Raw genomic sequence first — 14227 nt, forward strand, 5'->3', positions numbered from 1 at the left:
CTTTAACATCTTTGACATTTTTATGTCTTGGACATATGTGCTATTTGTTGTTACTTTTATAGTTTGTTGTCTACAGTTTCAAATTTAAGTGGAATTTATTCATTTCTTTTTAAAAATAGCAAAAATTGATGATCACATCAACTCTACCCAAGTACTAGTGTTGCCTTGATCCTATTATCCAGTCTGCCGTATATTTTGATGTCTGTGAATCTAGTTCTGAGGACCCTAGAGTATATCATGATGTGTTCCTTAACCATTCCTTATATAAACAGTACAAAAAAAAAATAATAACAATTTGGGGTAAAAAAAACTTCTAAATGTACTTTTGTCATCACATCTCAGTTTTTCTTTTAGTGAATTAGCTGGAATCATAGGTAGTGAGTACCATTCACCATATCTACTACCCTCAGTCTGACTTAGCCTCAGATCCCACCAAGGTTGTGTATCACTTTCAGAGATTTGCTGCTTTCTCTCTTTCCTTCATAAACAATCTGGGAACACTGCCTGGGCAATTGTACAAAGCTGTTGCCCTGAATGTAGATTTTTCTCCTGCCTTTTTGCATGTGAAATAAAATAGAAATGGTAGGTGTTAAATAGCTTCCTGGTGGTGTGTTGCTGCTGAGATACAAGTTTTCTAGTCCTTTTACCGAATCATGAAAAACTTTTTGTTACACAGCACCACAATAAATAATATTCTCTTTCTCAAACCATACATTAAAAAAATCATATCATGCACAGAAGTTATATATTTCAAAAGGCTGGGGAGCCCCTTAGAAGCATCTGCTATCTAGACTTTATTTCTTACACAAAATACAGTGTTTTAGATATTTTTGTTTCCCACCAAGCTTTACATACCCTTAGCTTTAAATTTAAAATTAATTAAATTTAGGGGCATCTGGGTGGCTCAGTCAGTTAAGCATCCAACTCTTGATTTCATCTCAGGTTGTAATCTCAGGATCGTGCGATCAAGCCCCACATCAGACTCCGCACTGGGCATGGAGCCTGCTTAAGATTCTCTCTCTCCCTCAACCTCTGCCCCTTCTTCCCCTCCACACACGTGCACTCTCTCTCTCTCTCACTCAAATTAATTAATGAATGAATTAATCAAACAAAATAAAATGTTCTAAATCTGACTTTTTCTAATTCCCATAATTAACAGTTGAGTCCAAGCCATCACTACTGCTCCCTGGGTAACTCTCACAGCTTCTAACCCAGTCTCCCTCCTTTTGCCGCGGGCCTGCTGCATTCAGTTCTGCACGGTGCAGCCAGAGGGATCTTACAGAAATGTACATTGGTCAGGTCTGCCCTTGCTCAGAGTCCTCTCACAGCTTCCCATCCCAGCATGAAATGTAAGGTCTCACAGAGGTGTACAAAGCTCACATGATCTGACTCCTGTCACCCTCCATGTCCTTTCATTCCAGGCACACTTGTCACTCTGTTCCTTGAACTTGCTGATCTTGTTCTTGTCTGAACCTTTCTCTTACTGTTCCTTTTGCCTGAATACTTTTCCCTCAGCTTTTTTTTTTTTAACATAATTCAGGCCTTTGTTTAAATATCAGTTCCTAAGATACACTCTCGTTGGTCTTGTTTTAAAATAACTTTAAGTGAGGAGCTCTGATCTAAATATGATAACTGGACTTAGATCATGTTTTACCTACCATGTAAAATCTCATGCGTGACTCTTGTTACAGGAGTGAATTTGATGGAGATTTACAATCCCAGCTTCTAAGTAAAGCCAATGAAGAAGATAAAAACTGTAGCAGAGCTCTCTCTGTGGTAAGCACTGTTGTTCGAGCTGCAAAAGACCTCTTGCACAGAGCTCTTGCTGTGGATGGTAAGACTTTTATTTTCTTAATAGTCATATTTTAGATTCTTTATTCTCTAACTTGTACACAGAGTTACTGAGACGAACCGTCTTATAGAATCCCAGAGTGTTTTATTCATTGTAGATGTGTACATACATATACATTCATTTTGTATCAGCCATACTCTCCATATGCAGGATTTTTTAGAATGTTCAAAAGCAGTTACCTGATACCTGTTATTTTCTTACTTAACCTAGTAAGACAAAAACTCTCCCATTAAGCTGAGTCTTTGCTTTATCCTTCCTTTAGGAGTCAAAAAGCATTTTGTTTTCTCTTTTAGGTGTGTTTTTCTTCCTATATATCATATTTCCAGTAATGGTATCACCATTCACCCAAAGATCTGGGTAACCCAAACTCACTTATCTGATTTGAGTTCTGTGAGTTCTTCCACTGGCAACTCTCCAGTTGGTATTCCCCTATCCCTTCTTCCATAGTTCAAGCCACCATGGTACAGGGCATGTGTCCTCTTCCTCATGGATGGACAGCATCCCAGCAATCTCACTGCCACCTTTCTCCCGCTCCCTGTCTAGTTACCTGGTCACCCTCCACACTGGCAGCGGAGTTCATTTACAAAAGGATTCATTGCTACCCACCCAGTCTTACTGTTATCTATAACATGTATTCCTAAGCCTAGTGCACACCTGGGAATCACCTAGTGAATCACCTGGGGAACTTCCTAAAAATAAAGAATATTTGGCCTATCCAAACTAAAGGTTTGGGTTGGGCTAAGAAACTGTATTTTTAAATAAATGCATCCTATTGTGGCACAACAGCAGATCTAGAAAGAAGTATTTGGGAATAATTGGCCTTTAATATAAAGATCATCTCAATCTAGACTCAACTTACCTTCCTAGCACCATGCTTAGAGATAAATGATTAAAATGTCCATCGGCAAAATGCTTTCTCTGCTAACATAGAAGGCAGTATGGCTTAATAACAGTAAGCATTTTTGTAGTGCTTAGTATGTGTAGGCCTTGTTCTCAGTGTTTTACATATATTAACTTAATCTTCATAACATCCAGTGGGGGAAGTACTGTTATTATTCTTTTGTACAGAGGACTAACCTGAGGCACATACCAATTAAGTAATTGGCCTAACGTCACACGTATAGCCATGTGTGGTATCAGCGGTCGTGGTTTAAAATCATGGCTGTTACTGTAGGTTCTAATCCTGGCTTTATCACTTTACAGGTATATGATTTTGGATAAGTTACTTAACATTGTATGCCTTGGTTTCCCCCTTGTGAAAAGCAAAAATAATAAAAGTATCTTATGGTGAGGATTAATTTGAGATGGCTCATGCATATAAAACCCTTAGAATGGGGCCAGGTCCTTTATAAGCATTCAGTCAATGTCAACTATAATTTTATTGTGCTCAAGAGAATGGAATATAGATTTAGTACAGCATATATACATTACAATGAAATTACCTTCTAACTATAGTTTTAATGCCTTTTTTAGCTGATGACATTCCAGAACTGCTTAGCTCTTCCAGTCTGTTTTCCATGCTGCTTCCCCTTATTATAGCCTACATAGGACCAGTAGCTGCTGCTATTCCCAAGGTGTGTAATTTAATTCTGTAATTTTGAATATTTTTTTAAATATCTTTTTTTTTTTAGACTTTGTATCTATCCTTTATAAACACTTTGATCTTTGAGGTACCTGGGTTACAAGTATAACACATAAGGTTAGACAAGTTAAATGGTAAAAGTTATCAGTTAAATCTCACTGTTCTTCGTTTTGTTTGTTGGATTGCTGTGCTTACTTACTGGCTTTACATTTGAAGAATTTGGGAATGAGAAATATATTTTAGAATTATGATATGTAAGGAAAGCTTAAGTTAACTTAGATTTTTGTAATTTATGAAGTTGATGCCAAATCTTTCTTTTTGGGTAAGAATAGCAATGTAGAAGGATAGGAGTCTTTTACAATTGTGAAATAGTCAAGACATGAAGGAAATCATAAACTGTTGATTCTTTGGCATAATTAAATATTGAGTAAAACCCAGTTTACAGCAGATTACAAAAAGGCAAAGTGTTTAAAAGTATAGACGAGGTTATTGTCATATGACATCTAAGACATCTAAGGTAAATGTTTTTTTTCCATAGAACAAATTTCTCTTTGAATGAAAACTTAGCTAAAGAACTCTCAGTAATGTTCTTCGTAATTAAGGGTAGCCAACAATTATAGTAATTAATCATTTTAAAGCAATTTTTACATTTATTATCTTTTCAATCATTTCTTTTTATACTAGGTGGCTGTAGAAGTCTTTGGTCTTGTCCAACAGTTACTTCCCTCAGTTGCCATTTTGAATCAGAAGTATGCACCCCCTGCATTCAATCCTAATCAGTCAACAGATAGCACCACAGGAAACCAGCCTGAGCAAGGCCTCTCTGCTTGTACAACCTCTAATCACTATGCTGTCATAGAGAGTGAGCACCCCTATAAGCCTGCATGTGTGATGCACTACAAGGTAGGCACCGATTCCTAGGCAGAGTTTAAATTTAAAACTTGATTTGATGTTTTATAATGATATCTTAAAGGATACTTTGCCTCTGGTTAGAAGTATAATTTTTTTATAGTATTTAAATATAGAAATCAGCAGGTGGTTAGGCACTCTCAGAGACACAAAAGGGCTTAAGATAGAATTTTTATGTGCATTGATTTTATATCCTGCCACTGTACTGAATTCCTGTATGAGTTCTAGCAGTTTTGGGGTGGAGTCTTTTGGGTTTTCCACATAAAGTATCATATCATTTGCAAACATTGAGAGTTTGACTTCTTCTTTGCCGATTCGGATGCCTTTTATTTCTTTTGGTTGTCTGATTGCTGTGGCTAGGACTTCTAATACTATGTTGAATAGCAGTGGTGATAGTGGACATCCCTGCTGTGTTCCTGACCTTAGGGGGAAAGCTCTCAGTTTTTCCCCCATTGAGAATGATATTCGCTGTGGGTTTTTCATAGATGGCTTTTATGATATTGAGGTATGTACCCTCTATCCCTATACTCTGAAGAGTGGCATTCCTATACACCAACAACAAGACAGAAGAAAGAGAAATTAAGGAGTCGATCCCATTTACAATTGCACCCAAAACCATAAGATGCCTAGAAATAAATCTAACCAAAGAGGCAAAGAATCTGTACTCAGAAAACTAGAAAGTACTCATGAAAGAAATTGAGGAAGACACAAAGAAATGGAAAAACGTTCCATGATCATGGATTGGAAGAACAAATATTGTAAAGGTGTCAATGCTACCTAGAGCAATCTACACATTCAGTGCAACCCCTATCAAAATACCATCCACTTTTTTCAAAGAAATGGAACAAATAATCCTAAAATTTGTATGGAACCAGAAGAGACCCCGAATAGCCAGAGAAATGTTGAAGAAGAAAAGCAAAGCTGGGGGCATCACAATTCCGGACTTCAAGCTCTATTACAAAGCTGTAATCATCAAGACAGCATGGTACTGGCACAAAAACGGACACATAGATCAATGGAACAGAATAGAGAGCCCAGAAATGGACCCTCAACTCTATGGTCAACTAATCTTCGACAGAGCAGGAAAGAATGTCCAGTGGAAAAAAGACAGTCTCTTCAACAAATGGTGTTGGGAAAATTGGACAGCCACATGCAGAAGAATGAAACTGGACCATTTCCTTACACCACACACAAAAATAGACTCCAAATGGTTGAAAGACCTAAATGTGAGACAGGAGTCCATCAAAATCCTAAAGGAGAACACAGGCAGCAACCTCTTCGACCTCAGCCGCAGCAGCGTCTTCCTAGAAACAGCGCCAAAGGCAAGGGAAGCAAGGGCAAAAATGAACTATTGGGACTTCATCAAGATAAAAAGCTTTTGCACAGCAAAAGAAACAGTCAACAAAACCAAAAGACAACCAACAGAATGGGAGAAGATATTTGCAAATGACATATCAGATAAAGGGCTAGTGTCCAAAATCTATAAAGAACTTATGAAACTCAACACCCAAAGAACAAATGTCAATCAAGAAATGGGCAGAAGACATGAACAGACATTTTTCAGAAGAAGACATCCAAATGGCCAACAGACACATGAAAAAGTGCTCAACATGGCTCGGCATCAGGGAAATCCAAATCAAAACCTCAATGAGATACCACCTCACACCAGTCAGAACGGCTAAAATCAACAAGTCAGGAAACGACAGATGTTGGCGAGGATGCGGAGAAAAGGGAACCCTCCTACACTGTTGGTGGGAATGCAAGCTGGTGCAGCCACTCTGGAAAACAGTATGGAGGTTCCTCAAAAAGTTGAAAATAGAGCTACCGTACGATCCAGCAATTGCACTACTGGGTATTTACCCCAAGGATACAAATGTAGGGATCTGAAGGGGTATATGCACCCTGATGTTTATAGCAGCAATGTCCACAATAGCCAAACTATGGAAAGAGCCAAGATGTCCATCGACAGATGAATGGATAAAGAAGATGTGGTATATATATACAATGGACTATTATGCAGCCATCAAAAGGAATGAAATCTTGCCATTTGCAACGACGTGGATGGAACTGGAGGGTATTATACTGAGCGAAATAAGTCAATCAGAGAAAGACAAATATCATATGACCTCATTGATATGAGGAATTCTTAATCTCAGGAAACAAACTGAGGGTTGCTGGAGTGGTGGGGGGTGGGAGGGATGGGGTGGCTGGGTGACAGACATTGGGGAGGGTATGTGCTATGGTGAGTGCTGTGAATTGTGTAAGACTGATGAATCACAGACCTGTACCCCTGAAACAAATAATACATTATATGTTTAAAAAAAAAAAAAAGATAGTAGGAAGGGAAAAATGAAGAGGGGGAAATTGGAGGGGGAGACGAACCATGATAGACTGTGGACTCTGAGAAACAAACTGAGGGTTTTAGAGGGGAGGGGGGTGGAGAGATGGGTTAACCTGGCGATGGGTATTATTGGGGGCACGTATTGCATGGAGTACTGGGTGTTATACGCAAACAATGAATCATGGAACACTACATCACACAAAACTAATTAATGTATGGTGACTAACATAATAAAATAAAATAAAATAAAAATTTTTAAAAAATGGCTTTCTAATTCTGTTATCCCTTCCATGTGGTGTTCTATTGTAAAAGACAGTTTTCCCATCCCCTCCACTTTTAAACATCCATCCATTCATTTATGTGTTTATATCTTCTTTTTGTTTAGGGGTGCCTGGGTGGCTCAGTCGGTTAGGCGTCTGCCCTCGGCTTGGGTCGTGATCCCAGGGTCCTGGGATCGAGCCCCACATCAGGCTCCCTGCTTGGCGGGAAGCCTGCTTCTCCCTCTCCCACTCCCCCCCGCTTGTGTTCCCTCTCTCGCTGTGTCTCCTTCTGTTAAATAAATAAATAAATTCTTTTAAAAAAATTAAAAAATAAAAATTTTCTTTTTGTTTAATGTTATAATCCTTTGCTGTCATTATTCATTTTGATGCTCAAATTTTAATTGATTTGGCCAGTGAAAGTTCATTCAAGCTGGCTTCTATGTCCTTTTACTATGTTTTTATCAGTTTTCGAGCACTCCTTTTTAGTTCCAGTCAACATCATAGGGGGTTTTTTTTTATGCCTATTCCATTTATATTTCACTGTAAAAAATAATTTCCCTGCAAAATGTTTATCTTTAGAATATATCCCACTGACGTTATATAACAAAATACTTTATTCAGAAGTTACTTGGAGTAGTTCTTCTTACCTATATGCGCAGGTTGGTTTACAATCGCTTTGCTATAAAGTTAGGCCTATTTGGCTTTTTGTACTTTATTTTTGTGAGTTTTCCCCCATCCTACTTGATTTAATTTTATTTTTTAAATGTGTAAAATAGTAACATGACTCCAGAAATAAAATTATACAAAATAATATGCTCAGAATTATGAGGCCCTTCCCTTTCCCTTCTCTGCTTCTCACTTATTCCACTGAGTACCCTGGGGTTTCCTTCTTGTGTTCCTTTTTTAAAAATAGATAGATGGATATAGATGTAGTCTTATTTTCTTTTTATTTGAAAATGGTAGCACACTGGGGCCGCCTGGGTGGCTCAGGCAGTTAAGTGTCTGCCTTCAGCTTAGTTCATGATCTCAGGGTCCTGGGATCGAGCCCCACTTTGTGCTCCCTGCTCAGCAGGAGTCTGCTGCTCTTTCTCCCTCTGTGCTCTCTCTCTCATGCTCTCATTGTAAAGCAAATAAATAAAATCTAAAAAAATAAATGGTAGCACACCAAATATACTATTTTGTACTTTTTTAATGTAACTACATGCATAGAAATCTCCCCATTATCCACTTAAAGAGATCATCCTCATTCTTTTTTATAACTGCTTAGTACTCCACTGTGAAGATATATCATAGTTTATTCAGTCAGTCTTGTGTATGAGCATTTAGGGTGTTTACAGTATTTTGCAAATTTTTTTTGCAATGAATAACCTTGTGTATATGTTTGGGGTTTTTTGTTTATTTATTCATGTATTTAGAAATATATCTTCAAAGTAAATTCCTAGAAGTGGGATTGCTGGGTCAAACAAATAGAGACTGAAGAGCCATATGCTTCATACATCTGGGGTTACTGATTCAGAAGGTGAATGAATATGTATCTTTGCTAGATGTTGAGAAAGTCCCTTCTCTAGAGGTTATACCATTTTGTGTCCCCACCAACAATGTTTGAGAGTGTTTGTTTTCTCATAGCCTCCCCAACAGAGTACATGGTTAAATTTTGGACCTCTAATAAAATGGGAGAAATGGTATTTTACTTAACGTTTTAATTTGCATTTATGTAATTATGAACAAGGTTGAGCGTTTCATTTAAATGGAGATTTTTTTTTAATCCTCTACTAAAAATGTTTGCATTAGTCCTAGGTAATTTTTTTTTAGACCAATATCATACTTGGGAAATTTCTTAATGCTCATATCATATGCTATAACTGTTTCATAGTTTACTATTTGACATGGTCCTGTTTAATTGTAATTTGGCTATCAAGACAGAATTTTTCTCTGCCATGATGGTGACAAAAGCTTAAAGTGGCCTTAAAAATACATGTAATTATATGTCATGAAAAACTTATATTACAGTAAAACTTTAGGTTAAGAAAATATAAAAACCTAGGTTTTCATCATGTGTTTATTTTTTTATATTTTTTAAAGATTTATTTATTAGAGAGCAAGCACAAGTTGTGGGTGCACATGGTGGGGAGTAGAGGGAGAGAAGCAGACTCTCCACTGAGTGTGGAGCTGGTTGCATGGCTTGATCTCACAACCCTGAGATCATGATGTGAGCCGAAACCAAGAGTTGGACGCTCAACTGACTGACCACTCAGACACCCCTCATTGTGTGTTAATATTTATTTATTCTCATAATATATGAAGTTCTGAAGTATTTTGCTAATGAAAAGTATCATTTGTAGCCCGTACTATGAATATTAGATACCTAAAAGTGACTAAAACCTTAGATTTTAATGATTTATTCACTTTCTATCAATATATCTTTACATTTTACCCATCAAATTATATTCTCATTTACCTACGTATTTCCCTTAAATGCATTCTGACTGAAATGGAAAATTTATTATATAAATAAACTTCCACAAGAAAATTACATAGTTTAATGTTTATGGAAATTAAACAGCCTTGTAATATTTTTTAAACGTTATCAGTGTGCACTTACAAACATTATTAATGTAGTATCAACCAAGTATTAGGTAGAAAGCAGTAGATACTGCAAGTGGGCAGTTGGAACAATTGATACTGAGCATTAATACCTTGATTTCTAATCATACTGAAACTACTCTATTAATTTCTTACTTAAAATTTAGTTGAGAGAAAGCATCATTTTTACGGTATGTCCTGTTTCTAAAATTGGAAAAAAAACAAAAATCAAATTCTTCTTAACAAAGTGTCCTCTTGCCTTTTGATCTCAGGTGACATTCCCGGAATGTGTACGGTGGATGACAATCGAGTTTGACCCCCAGTGTGGCACTGCACAGTCAGAAGATGTCCTTCGTTTGTTGATTCCTGTCAGAACTGTTTCAGGATATGGACCAAAATTGACATCTGTTCATGAAAATCTTAATTCCTGGATAGAATTAAAGAAATTTTCAGGGTCCTCTGGGTGGCCTACTATGGTTTTAGTGTTGCCAGGTAAGTTATTTTTTCTCTTCTGTTCTATATGGTAAAATCTATGCATTTATAATAATTATGTTTAGTAAGGATACGTCATTAAAAATGTTTACAACTTTCAGAAGGATTTCTTCAAGACCTACTATGCATCCGATTGCACTTGAGTAGTGAAAACTCTGTGGGGGGGGCGGGGTACAGCACGACTAAGTTTTAGAAGAGAGAATGTTGTGAGGATCTTGTGAAAAAAGATTAGCTTAACCAAAGCGAGTTAATACTGAGGGGTGGCTGTCTGCACAGTTGGGAGCAAACTATAGAAAAAGTGGATTTATTTTCCCAATAAGTGAAAGATTTTGAGAACTTACCAGGACTCTTTTCCATTCAAGAGAATTGGTCAACCCCCTAACCTAGTGAGTTATGTTAAAGCTATTGTTTTCAAGACTAACCATGAGAGACTGTGGACTCTGAGAAACAAACTGAGGGTTCTAGAGGGGAGGGGGGTGGGGGGATGGGTTAGCCTGGTGATGGGTATTAAGGAGGGCACGTATTGAATGGAGCACTGGGTGTTATATGCAAACAATAAATCTTGGAACACTACATCAATCAATCAATCAATAAACCTAAAAAAAAAAAGCTATTGTTTTCAGTTCTTCGGGTTTGAAGGGGGTGTGTGTGTGTGTGTGTGTGTCTGTGTGTGTGTGTGTGTGTCAGAGACAGGGACAGGCAACACTTTTGTTATTGCTATTACTGGTATTTTCCTTTCAAAGAAAGTTTGTAAGTTATTAAAACTGTATGTGGTCTGTTGTGTTTTTAACCAATTAACCATAAATATTCTTGTGATTCCTCAAATTCACAGCCTATTTGAATTCAGAAGCTTCTGTCTTCTAGTCTGATCTGCCTTGTTTGTTTGTGAGGGGCCAGGTTAGAGGATTGCTCATTCTGAAACAGAAAAGGCTAACTAACCTAGGTCGCCCTAGTAATCGACAGGTAATTGAAAAATGGTCATGTAACAGAAGGGTAGAACATTTGATATGGAGAGGTTGGTCATAAAGAAAAATAATAATTCACTTGGGATGGTTTTGTTGTTGGCTAGCGTTGTTTTTAGCAGTCTTACTCAAGTAGGTAGAGGAACAACCCCAACCCCAAAAACAGACTGGGCTTTTTAGTATCTGATTTGTATTGCTACCTATCTTGAGATAGATAAAAGATAAGAAAATTTTAATAAAATTGTGTCAGATTTTGAACTCAATGTTAGCTTTTTTCCTTAGGAAATGAGGCCCTTTTTTCATTGGAAACTGCATCAGATTATGTGAAAGATGACAAAGCTTCTTTCTATGGTTTTAAATGTTTTGCAATTGGATACGAGTTTAGCCCTGGACCTGATGAGGTAAGAATGAATTACCTTCTTTCTGTTAAGATTGTGTTTCTGAGGGCTGCTGTTAACTAAAGTTGTATTTTGCTACCTATATTCAGGAAGTCTGAAGTTTATTTTAAGTTAGGGTGTCTTATTTAGAATACCTTATAGTTTAATTTTGTGTGGTGGTTTTTTGGTTTTTGGTTTTTCTGCTACTTTTAATACATGAAGAGAATGGAGTCTGTGCACCATGATGTAGCCTTTAAAGAAAGTGTAATTGTGCCTGCTTCAAATCTACTCAGGTGGCTCTACTTTTCTGAGTAAATAATAGAACCTGATTTCGCAGTGGGACTAAATATATCCTCTGAATGTTTCAAATCATACAGTAAAACAAAAGTTGAAGAAAATGATCATGCTACTTTAAAGTAGTGAATGACAAATTCTTTGGACAATGAGCCTGCAGGCCTGGACCTTATTAACATGCAGAAGACATATTATTGACCCTCTTCCTCTCTTAATTTAACCACGAGCTGACATGTTCTTCCTTCTGGTCTCAAAAGTTATGCTTGGGTGCAAATCACATTATGTTGATAATCCACCTTATCTTCCAAACACTTTATCCTCCAAACATTTCTTTTAAAGCAGCTGATTTTTTTTTTTTTTAAATAATTATCCAGGGAGTCATTCAGCTGGAAAAAGAATTAGCCAATCTTGGTGGAGTTTGTGCCGCAGCTTTGATGAAAAAGGATCTAGCACTTCCTATTGGTAAGTCTGGTCAAGTACTAGGTGTTTATGATTTTTTAAAAAAATTTCAAGAGTAGAATATGTTTATCTAGGATATTCTGAAATAAATTAGCAAAATGAATTTGATAGATACATTCATGAATAGTAACTGTTTAATATACTGGTAGTTTGGGTTTTCTTTACTGGAGTATCCTCTGGTCTTTTTTATTCACACACAAACATGTACACAAACCCTCCTTAGGCACATACATGCTAGGTGCCAGGCACCGGTTAAGCACTGGATATATGATATTAAACCAAAAGTTTGAGATATTTCTTAAATATCTTAGTGCACATATCAAGTAGGCAGTTGAATATTCATTGTCTGGCACTCAGGACAAGTCAGTGGAAATGTCATTTGAACACAGGTGATATTTAAAGGCATGGACCATGTGAAAGATAAGCTAGGAAGAGAATGCAAATGAGAACGAGAAGATCACCCAGGATCAAAGGTGGGACTTGCCAGAGTGTCAAAAATGGACAGACAGGAGTAAGAGGGTGTAAAAAACACTCTGGTACAGCAGCCGAGGAGGTAGAAGTAAAACCAGGAGAGTCGACATTCGTGGGACTTTTGAATGCAATTGAGAAGTCAATTTAAATCTACCATCAGATGGAAAAACTGGTTGGTTACTTATATACTCAACAAGAAATATAAGAGAAACTGAAGGCCTTTAGATTGGAGTGAGAGAATAGGTAGTCAGAAAGGGGCGGGGGGCAGGTTGAAAACTAGATCGCTCTTTAGAAGAGTCTTCATGTGAAGCACAGCAGAGAAATGAGGCACTGGCAGGAATAGTACCTCTTTATATGACACAAATTTGTATGATATGTAAGTTGATTTAAGATCAGGATGGTAAAGATGAAACTAAAGTTAAAAATCTTTACTGATTCTATGATGCTTGGACATGGTTTAACATTTATTTTCAGAGTGTTTGGGAATAAAAGGCATTACTATTGTATTTCCCCAATTCTCACCCCAAGAAGTCCATCTGTAGCCCCTCCCTCTGAGACTACACTTCCCACTTCCTCCTCCTCCTTCCCTTCTCTTTATCTTCTCTTTTCTAACTTCTCTGTTCCCTTCCCTTTTCCTGCTCCCTTCCATGCTTGTCAGTTCCCCTGCTCCTACTGAATGTTGTTACATGTATAAACAAATGAGACATCTTGTGTCCCATTTATATGAAGAAAATGGGTACAACCTTTGGAGAAAATTTGTTAGTACCTGTTCAAATTTTATATGCCTTCTACTTTTTGATATAGCAGTTGTTGTACATACTTGCACAAATGCTCAAAAAATATGTGTTGTAAGATTAATATAGCAGTGCTTATGATTGTAAAACCTGGAAGCAACCAAAATATCAGTTGGAAACTGGTTGAATAACTCAAGGTACATCCATACAGTGCAAATGTGTGCAGCTCTTAAAAACCAACAACAAAAGGAGATCTCTATGTCCTGAACAAGAAAGATTCCAAGCTATATTAACTGAGAAAGGCACGTTGCAGAAGAGGGTCCCATTTTTATGAACATTAATGTTATATATATGTATGAATATAGGTGTATGTGTGCACGAGTATATATGTTGACACACATGCATAAACTTATTTGCACACAGTTTCTTGAACAATACATAAACTGTTGACACTGTTTATCTTCAGAAGGGAGGTGATGGGAGAATTTTTCATTCTACATTTCTGTATAATTTGAATATTTCCTTTTGAAGATGTATTGCCTTAGTAATATTTTATAAATTAAACTATCAAAGGAAATTCAATAAATAAAATATGTTTTATATTAAGCAATAAAGGAGAAAACAGATAGAGGATACAATCACTACCTTATTTTTTCCTGTAAGTTACTCTTTTTACTAAAGGTATAGCTCTTCTATAACATAACCAAAGTTAAAAAGGCTCAGATTCTGAATAATCAGTTCCCTCATTTGGGGGAGGAAGGGATTATAAATAGGCTAAATTCAAAAGTACATATTTATATGCCTAAATATAGTATATATCTTGTGCAAATCACTCAGTGGATACTTTTTGAGTATTGCCTTGAGAATTATGGCTTATATTCACACTGAAAATTACATTTTAAAATGTAAAG

The 14227-nt window shown here is 36.8% G+C and overlaps 1 protein-coding gene across 16 annotated transcripts in view; it reads left to right on the plus strand.

The window, feature by feature from the left end:
- MYCBP2 (MYC binding protein 2) overlaps positions 1–14227 on the plus strand; it is a 272286-nt gene that overhangs the window by 150809 nt on the left and 107250 nt on the right. For all 16 annotated transcript variants that reach the window (XM_078070219.1, XM_078070220.1, XM_078070224.1 and 13 more), the window contains 6 exons: positions 1692–1834; positions 3326–3426; positions 4119–4337; positions 9800–10019; positions 11264–11382; positions 12027–12114. In XM_078070219.1, coding sequence (XP_077926345.1) covers positions 1692–1834; positions 3326–3426; positions 4119–4337; positions 9800–10019; positions 11264–11382; positions 12027–12114 — 890 coding nt within the window. The remainder of the gene's footprint in view (positions 1–1691; positions 1835–3325; positions 3427–4118; positions 4338–9799; positions 10020–11263; positions 11383–12026; positions 12115–14227) is intronic.

The sequence above is a fragment of the Halichoerus grypus genome, chromosome 4 (genome assembly GCF_964656455.1).
Source record: "Halichoerus grypus chromosome 4, mHalGry1.hap1.1, whole genome shotgun sequence".
In the NCBI taxonomy this organism is placed as follows: Eukaryota; Metazoa; Chordata; class Mammalia; order Carnivora; family Phocidae; genus Halichoerus; species Halichoerus grypus.